The sequence below is a fragment of the Vigna unguiculata genome, chromosome 8 (genome assembly GCF_004118075.2).
Source record: "Vigna unguiculata cultivar IT97K-499-35 chromosome 8, ASM411807v1, whole genome shotgun sequence".
Taxonomy (NCBI): domain Eukaryota; kingdom Viridiplantae; phylum Streptophyta; class Magnoliopsida; order Fabales; family Fabaceae; genus Vigna; species Vigna unguiculata.
The window spans coordinates 27,161,124-27,175,648 of record NC_040286.1 but is presented as its reverse complement, the minus strand read 5'-3'; the positions used below and the strand labels follow the sequence as shown (position 1 = coordinate 27,175,648).

General features: G+C 33.9%; 3 protein-coding genes across 10 annotated transcripts; 2 read left to right on the top strand and 1 right to left on the bottom strand.

The window, feature by feature from the left end:
- Positions 1 to 1,366: 1,366 nt before the first annotated feature.
- On the top strand, positions 1,367 to 6,989 carry LOC114194326 (protein SICKLE). 7 transcript variants are annotated; one of them, XM_028084471.1, is made up of 4 exons: positions 1,367 to 1,500; positions 1,950 to 2,268; positions 4,746 to 5,060; positions 5,760 to 6,989. In XM_028084471.1, exons 3-4 carry the CDS (start codon positions 4,751 to 4,753, stop codon positions 6,620 to 6,622), a joined length of 1,173 nt encoding a protein of 390 aa, XP_027940272.1. In that variant the 5' UTR covers positions 1,367 to 1,500; positions 1,950 to 2,268; positions 4,746 to 4,750; the 3' UTR covers positions 6,623 to 6,989. The 7 variants fall into 7 exon arrangements, with proteins under 7 accessions (XP_027940272.1, XP_027940271.1, XP_027940275.1 ...); XM_028084474.1 differs by having other exon boundaries at positions 1,394 to 1,500; positions 1,959 to 2,268; XM_028084470.1 differs by lacking the exon at positions 1,950 to 2,268 and having other exon boundaries at positions 1,391 to 1,500.
- On the top strand, positions 2,739 to 3,704 carry LOC114195050. Its single transcript, XM_028085446.1, has one exon. It carries the CDS (start codon positions 2,739 to 2,741, stop codon positions 3,702 to 3,704), a length of 966 nt encoding a protein of 321 aa, XP_027941247.1.
- An 848-nt stretch (positions 6,990 to 7,837) lies between the features above and the next one.
- On the bottom strand, positions 7,838 to 11,900 carry LOC114193458 (VIN3-like protein 2). Of its 2 annotated transcripts, none has more exons than XM_028083269.1 (4): positions 11,699 to 11,900; positions 9,666 to 10,311; positions 9,098 to 9,417; positions 7,838 to 8,913 (listed from the first exon to the last, which is right to left on the bottom strand). In XM_028083269.1, exons 1-4 carry the CDS (start codon positions 11,754 to 11,756, stop codon positions 8,105 to 8,107), a joined length of 1,833 nt encoding a protein of 610 aa, XP_027939070.1. In that variant the 5' UTR covers positions 11,757 to 11,900; the 3' UTR covers positions 7,838 to 8,104. The 2 variants fall into 2 exon arrangements, with proteins under 2 accessions (XP_027939070.1, XP_027939069.1); XM_028083268.1 differs by lacking the exon at positions 11,699 to 11,900 and adding an exon at positions 11,404 to 11,533.
- Between the last annotated feature and the right edge of the window lie 2,625 nt (positions 11,901 to 14,525).

The window sequence follows — 14,525 nt, the reverse complement described above, 5'->3', positions numbered from 1 at the left end:
AAAAATTAATAAAAAGAAATCGTATCCGATCCAGCCTGGAACGAATCCAAGAGCACATATCCGATCCAGCCTGGAACGAATCCAAGAGCACGTATCCGATCCAACTATCGAATCCAAGACCAGGTATCCGATACAGCACAGTGGGATCGAATTCTTCACACATGGGATCAGATCTGGTTTTCTCCGCAACAATTCTCATGGTTGCAGCGAGTCATGGTTGCAACGAGAGTGTGTTTGCAGCGGAGAGAGATGAGAGGGATAAATATGTAATACTCCAAACCAATCCCACCAAATTTTCGCATTATGCCCGCGATTTACAAATATGATGGATTCCTGGCATCCCCGCTCTACCATTTGCAGAAATACCCTTAAACGAACATCACAAAATGTCTTATTTCTTTCCTCGCAAATTTACTCCCTTTAAAACGAAACAACATTACATATGATATTTACATGTCAAACTAAATTTTAATTATTTAATAACAACAAAAATGTCATTGTGCATGGTTAACGTCTAATCGCTGTGCTGTGGATCAAACGTAAATTAAGTGATATGAATGATTGTTATATTAGTGTTACTTTCATTAAATTGTGACATTATGTGTGAAAAAAAGATAAAGTATACTGTAATAGGTTTTTTTTATTATATAAATCAATAATATATACAAATAGAACTTTTACTGCATCTGTGCTGATTTTTTTTTAATTCATAAAACATCCAAAATACTAAAAAGGCTTTGTTTTAATCAAACACAATTTTATTTGGCATTGAAGCTTTCGAATGAACCTACATGAAGCCACAAAGACAATTTTTTAAAAGAAGTTAGAGAATTGGACATTTACTTTAAAAATTTAGTGACTTTTGTTTTTTCAATCCCTTAAGTAACTTTTCATTATAGTGTTTTTATAATTATTTTTTACCACAGTTTATATAAATAATCGTCTTTCTTAATATTTTTAGTTGTAGAACAATTTACGTATGGGTTGAAGTAACTTAATTAGATCTCTTGATCATCCATTTTCTCACTGTAAAAAGTTTTTATCATTTTGAATCCATACTCCATATTTCACAGACTTACCTTTTAACTTTTAAAAATGTGCCATTTAATTCTATTTTAAATTTAATTTTCTGTACAATTGGTCTAATAAAATAGTTTCCATTTAAAATAAATTATAATAGTATAATTTATATATTTCTAAATACTATTTTTTAATCATATAAAATAAACATTTATAGTTCCTAAATACTAATTATTTTTTTTAACGGAAAATGATAATGTGGGCCTGAAGTTCCTCCACGCTACCGTGTCAATGAATCGCGTTTAATGCATCTCCAATGCGATTCAGAGGGTTACTATCGTAATTGTATGTGTCTCCTTCTCACACTTTTTATTTTGCTATAACCTAATCTTAAGCTTTTCCCGCTTTCTTTAGAACTTCATTTTCTGTTTTCTTGGAAACTTTCAGCTAAAGGATTTGAGGATAGAAGACCGAATCACTGTGAGTTTACATTAAACGTTTCTTTGTTACGTCAAAATCTTCGTCGCGCAATTATGTTTTTTTTTTTTTTCTGAATTTTGTCTGATTTTAGGTTAGGAAGGAAAAAGCCCAAAAAGGGGATGGGAACTTAAACTTGTATTGAAAAATTACTTAATGTTTGTTCTCTTTGGAAATTTTCCATCGTTGTTGTGGTGATTGTGTGATGTACGATTTGACTCTTTCTTAGCGCTCTCCCTGAAAATTTACCTCTGCACGTACTTAAAATATCTTAGAATTTCAAGCATTTTAATTTGAAGTGATTTTTTGTAAGAGAATGGAGTTCAATGATAGCCGCTGAGTTAATTGAAGTTAGTTGGCATGTTATTTCCTAAACTGGGTTGCACTGGATTTTTGTTTTGTGTTGGAATGGATTCTCGGTAGAAAAAATCAATCATTTTTTCATGGTCAAGGTGAAGCAGCGTTCCTTCTACTTTTTCATGGTTTGACCATGATTTACTAAGGTAGAATCAACTATTGTGTGTTGTTCAAACACACACTGTGTGGATGTCAGCAGAACAACCAATCGGGCTGCCCGCAAAACAACCAAGAACCAAGGCAACTACATCACCAAAGGAACCCTAAAATAAACAGAGGTCGGAGAGCAAAATAAAAGAGACAACCAGAGGCTAAGCATCGCGGACTGCACGGCGAGCTAGTGTGAGGGCGGCAAGCACCGGCAACTGCGAGGACGGCGACTCAGATCGACGAACGGAACCCTAGTTGAAAAAGGTAAGAGCGTTGGGGTTGGGTCGATCATAGAACCAGAGTCGATCATAGGACCAGAGGGATCGACCAGAAGGATCGGCCCACGATCATAGGATCATAAGGACGTAACCTCTTCAATGTTCTTCATGGTTTAGCTATGTTCTGTTTCTGTGGGTTTGTGAATCCTTGTGTCATTATGTTTAATGAAATGTCACAATTATCACATAAATTCCTATGAACTTTAATGAGGAAAGCTGTTCTGATTTTAAGAATTTCAATCGATGAGCTTTCTACTAATGTTTCTTTGCTAACCGGGAATGAGACCATATACATGTTCAACGTTTGTAGAAAACTTGCCATTGCCATGATGCACTGTTGTTCTCTTAAATACCATTTACCCATTGTTGCCTAGCTTACATCTAAAGTTCAAGTGACAGTTATCTCTTTTTTAACGATGGTGAAATTGCTCTTTCATTCTCTCATGTTTGGCTGCAATGTTTCAGGCACCAAAGTTGCTGTTATGTGGATGCACTTGTTGCATGCCTAAGTCATGCCTAAGTAATAAGAGAAACTTTAGTAGTAATGCTTCTGTGCTGGTTTTTAGAGAAACTAATACCAATACCGTGCTTCAGAAACCTTCTAGAAAATTGCACTCACTTGGTGGCATGTTAAAATACAGATCTGTTGAAACTTATTCAGTCCTTCAAGCTAGCTGCCTTCAACATTGGTTTAAAAACTGGCAAGCACTTAGGAGAAACAAATTGACAGCTAGCACTTTTGCTGCTGCGATTGGGTTTTGGCGTCGGCAAAGGGTCCAGCTGTGGTTAGAGAAGATTGGTGCTATTGAACCTTTCTCTGGAAACCTTGCCACCTGTTGGAGCAATATCAAAGAGGAGGAAGCACTTGAAAGATACAAACTGATAACTGGAAATACTGTGTTGTTTCCTGAATTTCAGGTCTATGATTCACACCCACAAGACAGCTGGCTTGCTGCTTCACCAGATGGTGTAATTGACAGTCTAGTGCATGAATTGCCTTCTCGTGGAGTACTGGAGATAAAGTGTCCATATTTCAGTGGGGACTTAAATAAAGCTTTCCCTTGGTCTCGTATTCCAATTCACTATATTCCTCAAGCTCAGGGTTTAATGGAGATTCTAGGAAGGGATTGGATGGATTTTTATGTTTGGACTCCTAATGGTAGTAGTCTATTCAGGTTGCATCGTGATGCTGAGTATTGGGATGTAATGAAAATAGCCCTATATGATTTCTGGTGGAAGCATGTTCATCCAGCGCGAGAATTGTATAGTAGCAATGTTTTAAGAAGTCCCCTTTTTCAATTAAGAACAGTGAGGCCAGCTCCTAGACATGAGTTATGTAGAGATATTGTTAATAAAAGCAAACACATTGCTGCTAATTCTAAGTTGTTGATGCGGGAGATACATGGGAAATTGATAAATTGATGCCTTCAGTTGGTACAGGAGAGTCATCAAATTAGTAACAAATTCTTTATTATAGACTACACAAAATTTGAGTGGTGAGTGGGAATCAATATAGTTAATGAATAAATTGATGTTATCGATAAAGAATGACATTATTAATTTGTCGTGTTGATTGTTAGATGGGATTATTTGAAGTTGGAGAGTGGGTAGAGACAGACTTAAAAGGTTATAGAACTACACAAAATTTGAGAAATGTGATACAGTAAGGGTTGAGTTTGACTGCAAGGATGCCTATAGATCTCTTCAAATGTCTCGTGTGTTTGCTCTTGCACCTTGTCTTCCTATATTCGTCAGTGTATTAGATCTGTTGGATCACTTTTCTAATAACAATAAAATCACCCGCTATTTGGAGTTAAATGGTTACAATAGTATATATGAAGTTACTTGCTACAAAATTCAGTTTGAGGTTGCAGGTCTTGTTACTTTTCTCTCCCTCTCTTCGATTTTGCCTTATATTTAGACTCTTCTTCTCATAGTCTGCAGCACGACCCAGTAAAATAGGTTCAAGCAAGGTGATTTATTAGTTCTACAAAGCTTGAATTGAAGTTTCAATTGTAATTTTGATCAATTGATTGTTAACTTGGTTGTCCTAATTGCAATTTGTACAGGATTTATCTATTAATGTTTTGAAAGGCACAAAGTTCTCTTTTATACTAAAAGTGAACTAGTAAATATTTGTACTCCTTGCAGGTAGTCCTGTATGTGTTTGGTAAACTATGTTGTGATTTACTATCCAGTGTTGAGTGAAAAGGTTCAAATTTGACCAGTGCTGTCTTATGCGTTTTCTGAAATAGGTAAAACTGCGCTTTGAATAAAAATCTGGGACTTGAGAAGTTAATAAATTACTTGCAAAATTAACAGCTTTTCATAAGTTTATGAGTTGTTTGTTTTGCTTATTGTTTTTGCTGTTTACGAGCAGTAGTTGATGTGTTTGAGACAATTTTTATGGTGGCTATTATTGCTTATTTATATTGTGCCTGTAATTACTATTTGGATTCTCAGGTTACATGGAGGATTCAGAGCAGAGGAAGAAAAGGCTGAGAGAAATGCGCATGCAAGCTGATCATGCTGAAGTTTCTGGTGCTGTGGAAGGTTTTGCGATGGCCGGTTCTCTCTCAAATCCCCTGATTGAAGCTCCTTTAACTATGCCATCATGGGATAAATCATATGCTGCTCCAAGGTTTGACTTTTATACAGATCCGATGAGTGCTTTCTCTTCTAACAAAAGGAACAATACCGGTATCCAGGCTGCACCGGATAGTTTCCCTCCAAATGTTGGTGGCTCTCTTATGGCACAATATTCATCAACACATCCAGGTACCGATATGTTTATCAGTTACTGTTTACCTGATGTTGGTATCCTATAATTTGATTTGAATAAGTAGCTATCCAGTCAGAGTCTTGTAGATTCATGTAGCAATAAGATAATAAGCCTGATTTGTGGTGAATATTACTTATACTACGTCCATGCATAAAGGAATGAGGACTTTACATTCCGTCAACACCCCTACCCCTTTCACACCTATTTACCAAGTAGGCTAATATTCTTACCCTTAAAATGTTGAGTTTTTACATTGAATCAGTTTTCAGAAGATTATTTCCATCAATTGACAACAATATACACCGTTTTGAAAATTGACTCAATCAGTAGGAAATCTAGTCCTCCAAAAGATTGTTTAAATCATAACAATTTAGCATAAAGGATTTGGTTGAGTCCAATTTGGATTTTTTTAAGGTACAAATTTGTATGTTAATTTAAATACTTTTGGGTGATTCAAAGGACGCAGTCCCAATCTTTCAAGGACTAAAACTTCATGCTACTCTGTAATGTATGAAAAGTTTCTCTAGTCTATTTTTATATAATAATGGTTGAATAAAGGTATGCAGCATATTGCTTGAGTCAGTTTTATATGTTTTCTAGTATTAACTACCTCAAATTTCTCGTGTACTCTACTATCTAGATTTACCTTATCTATTCCTCAATGACAATTGTTATTCGTTGATTGGATATAACAGAATCAGCAAATCCAAGGATGACTCTACCTCCTTTTCAAGTACCAGCAGCACCATATGGAAACCTTGATTTGACTGGACCTAGAGGCCCTGCTCACGATAACTTCCTATGCCATCCATCAAGTGTGGGTAGACATCCAAATCCTAGATTCGGACCATCAAGTGGTCCATTATATAACTCTACACAGGGCATAGCTCACCGGCCCAATTACAGTCCGAATCCTTCTCCAGGATACAGCAACAGTCCTAGGCCCAGTTACAGTCCGAATCCTTCTCCAGGATACAGCAACCGTCCTAGGCCCAGTTACAGTCCCAATCCTTCTCCAGTTTACAGCAACAGTCCTAGGCCCAGTTACAGTCCCAATCCTTCTCCAGGATATAGCAACAGTCATAGGCCCAGTTACAGTCCCAATCCTTCTTCAGGATACAGCAACAGTCCTAGGCCCAGTTACAGTCCCAATCCTTCTTCTGGATACAGGGGCAGTCCTAGGCCTGGTCAAGGGCGAGGCAGGGGTGTATGGCACAACCCTGGTAGCTCTGTTTCAGGACGGGGTAGTGGACGAGGACCAAATTTTCATGGTCATTTGTCCAACGAAAACGCAGGTCCTGGTCCCAGTCGATTTTACAAGAGCTCCATGGTTGAAGATCCGTGGAACCATTTAGAGCCTAAAATATGGGAAGCAATTGATGGTTCTTTACATACTTCACGTATACCTGAAAAAGTAAAACCCTGGATTTCAAAATCAAAGAGTACAACAGGAGAGGGATCATCTGCTGCTTCTGTCAAGTCCCGTTCTGAACCAAGCCTTGCTGAGTACTTGGCTACTGCATTCAATGAAGCTGCCAACGATGCAGAAAATGTATGATGACAGCTGCTCGTTTCATGAAGGGCCCATCATGACGTTACAGAGAGAAATGAATTTCCAGCCACTGAAAAACCAAATAAATTTGAACTCTCTTCATAGGTTAATGCCAAGGAGGTCAGCTACTGTTTGTACTAATACACAAACATAAGAAAATTTTAGGGATGTGTTCGGTACTTGGCACGGTTTGATATGTTGACGTCCAATTAATTTTGTACTATCTAAAGTTGTACCAGTCCAGATAAAAAGTTCATGCATAATTTGTCTAGGAAGTAGAAACTGCAAAATTATAATCACATGTGGAGCGCTGGTACCCGGTGAAGTTACGATCAAATGCTTTAATATGAAAGTATTTTTCAAATTAGACTTACACCATCACTAACATCACATTTGTGTCTTTCACATTTTTTACCGCTTTTAATCTTTGTATTACTACTACAAAGTTTGGGCAAGCTGTAATACATTCTTATAAATTTCATTTTTTATGATATCATTATTAGGAATGCTATTTTAGGGACTATTTTAAAAAATGCTTAGGAAAGATATTATCAATTTTAAGAGTGTTTTTAAAATTTAAAATAAGAGCGAAAGTAGAATTTAGATGGGTTGAAAAAAATACTTTCTTTATCTTTTATGGAAATAAAACTTTTTCCACCCTTCGCTATCGGAACAAAAGAAAAACAAATCATATATTCTAATGACTTAGCTTTAAGCGAACAAATTAGGAGAATACCAAACAAAAATGAAAACACTCTAGTCCAAAACATCATCGTAAATGAATCAAACACAATATACGGGTTAATAGGTGTGCCATCGCGAGATACAACATTGCTCAAAATATACTGTTCCATTATTCGTTACTATAATTTTCTTACTTTTTATCAAATTTATGTTCCCTTACTATAATTTTCTAATTTTTTTTTTATTGCATTAACAAGTCTTCTTCTCGTTTAGATTAACAGGGATTGTGTAGGTAAACCGTGACATTACCTACGAATTCCTTTAATTTTGAGTTTTTTGCTTTTCAGTATTTTTATATTTAGCATAAATTGAATTACAATCATTTAAAATTACACTCAATTTCACTTTTGAATATCTTACTACATCTTCTGAAGTTGCTTCCAACCGAACACCAATCCAACGTCTAGGGTTTGTATTGTTAAGTGAGAAAGTTCCTTAGAATTTCACTCAAACTAAAAAAAAAAAGACCCCAAGCCATTTCATATTGTTAGATAAGTAATAAAGTGTGAGGAAAAATTTAAGGTAGTGCGCTTAAGTGGGGATATGTGATATAATCCAACAATCAGTCCAGTGAGCAGTAAGTAGATAATGGAAACTAAATGGTATAAAAGAGCATAAACTAAGAAATGAACAGCTGAAAAAACCTCATCCATGGACTGTCCCTGTAACTCCCACAATGCGTTGCAACTTTCTATCGGTGGAGTCAGTCAGAAAAACAAGTATTTAGTGTTGTAAAACGCATCCTCACAAGGGTTTTTGCTCGCAACATATTTCATCACTGAAAGTGTGTATGAGCTGATCCGCTAAGCTTGCTGGGTCATCAATCAATGCATCAACAAAAGCACTAACCACCCTTCTCTCCTGTTGAGTAGCCTTAAGGCTGAACCAAGTCAGAAATCTCACTCTGAAGATTTCATCTATGTGCCCCAGATGCTCCAACCATTTCACCACCCTCACAGAATACTCGTAGTCATTTTCCTTCGACCGTTTTCTAGCATTCAACCCAGGAATTTGCCTCATCTCATAGGATTTACAAGGTGTGGAAGGTGAAACTGCAGCAGCAAGATTTTTATACGAAAAAGGCTCTAAAGACTGAGGCTTTGAGAGGAACTCTTCAAACCTGCCTCTGATGTTCAAACTGATGGGTTTCCCAGGATGTTGTCGAGATGATAACTTCATGTCGGAGATGCCAGATTCTGTGGGATGATCCTGACCACACATTTCCATTGTAAAACGATTTCCGGCACAACTTGTTCGTCTTGCAGAATTGGTGGGCTCACACTGGGTCACCCATTTAGCTTCTGCAGCACCCAAAATCCCTGTGCTGCTGAACAGAGAAGCCTTGCAAAAGTACACGGTTGAAGGGTGCAGGTTTTCTAACTTGAATCTTTTCTCCGGCCTCAAGACGATGAAGGTGGGTTGTTCAGGGTAGTCTGTAGTTGATACTCGGTGCCAAAGCCTGCACCCTAGAAAGTTCTTTAAAAGTTTGTCGTTGTACTCTACCACGATAACCACTGAACTAGGAAGACACTCTTCAAAACGAATTGAACATGCTGTTGAATCAAGTCACAAGAAAAGTGAAATCAGCATGGGTAAATTAAAGCAAAGTTTACTAATGCAAAAACAATTCAATTGATTTACTTTCTCATGTTGTCATACACATGTATAATCATATAGAAGAAATGCAATTTCATATTCTCAATCATTGTCTACCATGGAATGAGATAAAAAGCTTACTTGGTGCATCTTTCTTTACCACAGAAACAGAGAAAAGGTCAGAAAATTTTGAATCAAAACATTCAATTGCAGTTGAGCACAATCTCTGAACCTCAGCACCGCATGAAAGCCGGCTTACAATTCCACGCGTCATCCTCGCATATACATGATCAAGTGATCCCACTTCATTCTCCAGTAATTTGAGAGCAGTTTCTACAATCTTTTGCAGTTCCTTGTACATTTCTGTTCCTACAAGAATTCTGTGAGCCAGGGATATTCGCAAAGACAGTATATCCATTCTTCTTGCTTCTTTGGCAACCAATAATTGCTTTCTCCATGTCCTGTAAAATCCAAACATCCATTCCAAAAACACAAATAAAAATTGTAGCTTACATGAGCCACCTTACACTGCAGCAGACAACTAATATGACTCTTTGTAATAACACTTCTTTTGTTAATAAGTTCTCCCAATAACATGTGAACAGATAACAATTTATTAATAGGGTTTATAAAACTACGAATGTATGTAATTATCTATGCATATTTTACTTTTGCATGCTGGTATAGAAAAAGTATATAACCAACTTACTTCATCAGTTCATTACTTTTTCCACAAGAAACACAACAGAAGGCTCCATCTAACTTAATACCACAACTACCCTTCAAAATGCCAGACATTTGATTGCTCAAAGCACATTGCAAATGACAGGACATTCCACATGACTCCTCATTGGGAAGATCAGAGCTGCAGGTCAACCACAAACTAGGATCCTTGTTATCATCATAGCAATGACATATGCAACAAGAACATCTCTTGCAAAAAGAGTCTTCTGGATTCAATGTAGCTTTGCATGCGACATTTTGACACAAAAAGGTTTTCACTATTTCCTCTTTGATGTCCTCTAGAGGAGCATGGTGTAAATCCTCAGATGCAGGTTTCTTTTTCCTTTTAGATCCAATGCAACTTTTGGTAGTAGCTGGCATATTTCCGGTTATGTGCAAGTTAGAGTTCTTAGAAATTATCTTCAGAAGATGTTCTATCATTTGACTCTTAGTATAGCCTGTGTACTTCCTCTCTTTGCCTAATTCAGCACAGATTATTTCTAGAAGTTCCCGGCGTGTAAATGTCTGAAGCATACTAGAGGCATCTTTCGACTGTCGCGCAATCTCATGGACTAGTCTTTGCTTTTCCGGCAAACTCAGCACACCCCATTTTGCAGGATCAAGAAGAAAACCTGTAGTGAAATACAGCATTGTTAGCTTGAACTTCATTACGTGTCTAAGGTGCTGATAAATGAAGCTCAACAAGACTTATATGGAAATGGAAATATAATTAAACAAATTTACAATATGCATGATTGTCCTCTTGTGAATTAAACACTGTATTTATCACCTGCCAAAAATATTTAATACGTTTACCAAAAGAAAATACTGAAATCACACATGCAGAAGGTGCAAGCCAGAAAAGAAATAAACCGTTATATACTGTATTTAACATGTAGTTTTTCAAACCAAAGATTAATTCAAAATAATGCAACAATAACAACAACCCGCTAGTAGTTGAGCCATCACCATGCATCCTGAATATTGAAAAACTGAATTCTGATTTGCATTAACCTCTAATACAGTTCATACACTTCAATTCCAAATGCATTATTATTAATGAATATTATTATGAACTTAACAGTGCATGCAGCTAAACACTTCCATTTCCCATTCCTAATTTGTTAATGTGATGAAGGACAAGGCATAAAAACGAACAACATTTTGCCTTTAGAAGTGAAGGAGGTGCCACAAGAGTCTAATCCTCACAGAAAGAGAACAAGAAAATAACAACAGTCACAAATTAATTAACCATATTCCTATGGTCTATTTTTTTCTAAAAAGAAAAGCTTGTCGAAGATAAAAGATTGAAACAGCTCAGGACAACCCTATATCAACTGCATTAACAATTTAACGATCAAGATTACAAGTTCCAATTGGTCAAGTAGTATCAGTAAAACTTGAAGCTAGCAACCAAACTATTCAGTGTAGAAATCGGTAATCCATGCATCAGAGAGATTCACTAGAGGCACAACCTGGGACATGCATATATAGATACTGAATAGAGATGTCTCAACCTAGAGAGAAAAAACTGGATGATACACTTGCACAACCAACTACGGGATTTCAGGGATTTATCCAAATATGTTAAACCTTAATTTCTTCATAACTACATAACCCAGAACCGCTTTTAGGGAAAACATTAAACAAAAATGAGGAAAGTGGAAAAAAAAATTAATTTTTATATAACTGACCAAGAATGGCCTCAAAGAAAAACCATTTACCTTTACAAATTTCCCATTTTTCCAACAGTTGTGTGATGAAAATAGGAATGTAAAAGCACCCAACTACACAAACCACCAAAGCAATAATGCAAATAAAGAAGACTGAAACTTTCATAACCTACATTGTGAAGTGAAGAACACCCACGATTTATTCAGGGAGATACAAAAGAAAACAAAGTGAAAAACGTCAAAGTTCATGATTTTTTTATTTTTTATTTTACATGGTAAAGAAAAAAACGTAAAACCCCAGATAGTGAAAAAGCAAAGAGAGAGAAAGTGATGAGAAAAAAGTAACCTGAATAAGAGGTGTTGGCTCCCAGAAAAGCAGAACCCTTGGTCTCTTCTTCGCTCATGATTCTCTCACACACAAGAATTTGCAGTTTTATCTGAGAGTGAGTAGCGGCATTGCTGATCTAATGGTATTGGTGGGAGAGAGAAAGAGAGTGAGAGAAAAAGATAGAAGGAGTGGCATGTAATTGAGCATTCAATGCTAGGATACAAAATTTATGCTGTGACGAGTGATTTGGTATAACGTAATTCCCGAAAAGGGAAACTCAAAACAAAAAGTGCCAAAATATCAAATAATAAAAGGGTTTTTGGTGTATTAGGGTTGACACAAGTAATTAATTAACATATGATTTTTATAACAAGGTTTCATTGTCTAATATCATATCACTAAAATCTCATCTCATATATACTTCTTAATAATAAATTCAGCAACTTTTAGATAAAATGATTTACTGTTTAAACCTCAATATTAATCTTCTTTAAGTCAATTTTTAATGATCATGGTGGGTTTTTGCTCAAGATTCAAAAAATATATAATTTTATATTAAATAAAAATAAGAAAGATAAAGATTATATAAAAAATAAAAATTTAAAATATTAAATTTTACATGCTCTTTTATAGAAGAAACTTGTATTTCCCTAATAATGAATCTTCTTCCTATAATTATATTAGAGTCGGAACTTTATGTAAAACCCAATTTAAAATTGAGAGAGGAGTGATAGGTAACACTAGATTTCTCACTCCTTTAACAATTGCAATGAATATTTTTTTTTTTACAGTTTAAGTATTGTGAGTATATATTATTTTGATAGTGTGTGTCAAATTTTAGAAAGATAAAATAGTTTATGTTTATATATTTAATCAATTTTGGTGAATATAAGAAATAATTTTAGAACCATATAAGTTTTCTATATATATATATAATATAATGATTGGAACTTCTAATAGTCCAATAGTTGGATTAAAAAAATACACTTCATACAAAAAATATTGAATGTGTCATGTAACTTGTGTTATCCATAAATATGTTTATGATCATTTTCATTCAAAAACGTACTGATAAAGTTAAATTAAATTAATTATACAATATTTTAATATTTTAATAATGATTTTAAGGTTTTCTTTCTCAAATCTAGTTTAGTGGCAAAGAATTTTAATTTTAATTTCTAGATTAGTATTGTTCTTGAAGACTAATAACATGAAATATTTAGACGGGAAAAATCAATACAAATATTTTAATTATTTTATTATAAAAATAAATAATAAATAAAATTATTAATAACAAATAGAATTATCTTATTTTTACTTATTTTCATCAATTCAAACAAACTCACCTATTAAATTTTTCTTTCTTTTTTTTTCTTTCCATTTTTACTCTCTTATTCTCCCTTTATCATCCAAACAAAGATAAATAGTAGTTTTTAATAAAACAATATTGAAGTTACATTGAAATTATATAATAAAATTATATTTATTAAACTATATATTATAAATTTCTTAAAATTTTCAACTTAATTAAATATATTAAGTGTTAGTTTTGGGTATATATCTATATTGAATAATTTCGCTTAGTTAGAAAAAAATAAAAAAAAAAATAGACAGAAAAGGTAATTATTTAATTAAAAAAATAAGAAAAAGTGATTTGCTAATATTCATATTGTTATTATAATAGAAATCGACAAACATACATACACACTCATGATTAATTATGTACGGATTAACAATCACTTGTGTAAAATGATAAAAAGATAATGATTTTTTGAACAATATAATCAATGATATAATTAACATTCATTTTATACTCATTACTTTAGGTATCCTTATTTCTCTTCCTTCTCCTTTTTCCTTTTACACCACACATTTCAACTTTAATCTATCTTCTATTCTTTACCTATTTATGTTTTTCTTTTTTTCTTTTTTTTATGCTATTCCACACTGATATATTTACAAATTTAAGTGTGAGTATAAGTTTCACATCAAATAAAAATGAAAAGGTTGAATGTTTTATAAGATAAACAACTTATAAATTTATTGTTTTAAGTTTTTTTAATTAGAAGTTATGTCATTTTCTCATAAGAGTTTGGTTTGAGTCTTACTGTTTGAGTCTTATTGTTGACTCTTTGTAAAAAATATTCCTTCAAAAGATCTATCAAGAAATGAGTGATGCCACTAAAAATAATTTACTCAAATAAAACTATTTTTTATAACAAAAAGTTTAACTAACCTTTTTTTTATTAGCAAAAGTTGGATTAATCCCAAATAAAGTCCATGTTACGTATCACTAAACTTTAATATCTCAACTATGTTAGACACTCCAAAATCCAACAATAGTCATCACATTGAAAATTTTATTAAACAAAAAAATTAGAACAACAAATGGAAAATTACACCAAACATGATAAAAAAAAAATCTCAAAAACACATAGAAAAATAACACATATTATAAATAAATATTCTAAATAAATACATGAAAATCACTTATATTGTTCCTAATGAATAAAATTCAAGATGACAAACTTATGTACATAATGATTTTTTCGCATAAAACATGAGAAATATTGAACTCCACATGTCATTCATTAGTAGCACTATCATCATAAGAAACTTGTAATTTAACACTATTCGCCATAACAAATGAAATAAATTGATCAATAATATCAAATATGTGAAACTTCAAACAAAAATCACAATCTACTAAAATTCATTAGTGTTTATTGAAAATCCCTACTTTGAAAGATGTAATATTAATTTTTTTCTACCTTGCAGGATTTCCTAGTAGTTTGAGCTAGCTCATCTTCTGTTTCGGTATTAGAATTTTCTCCTTTATGAACCA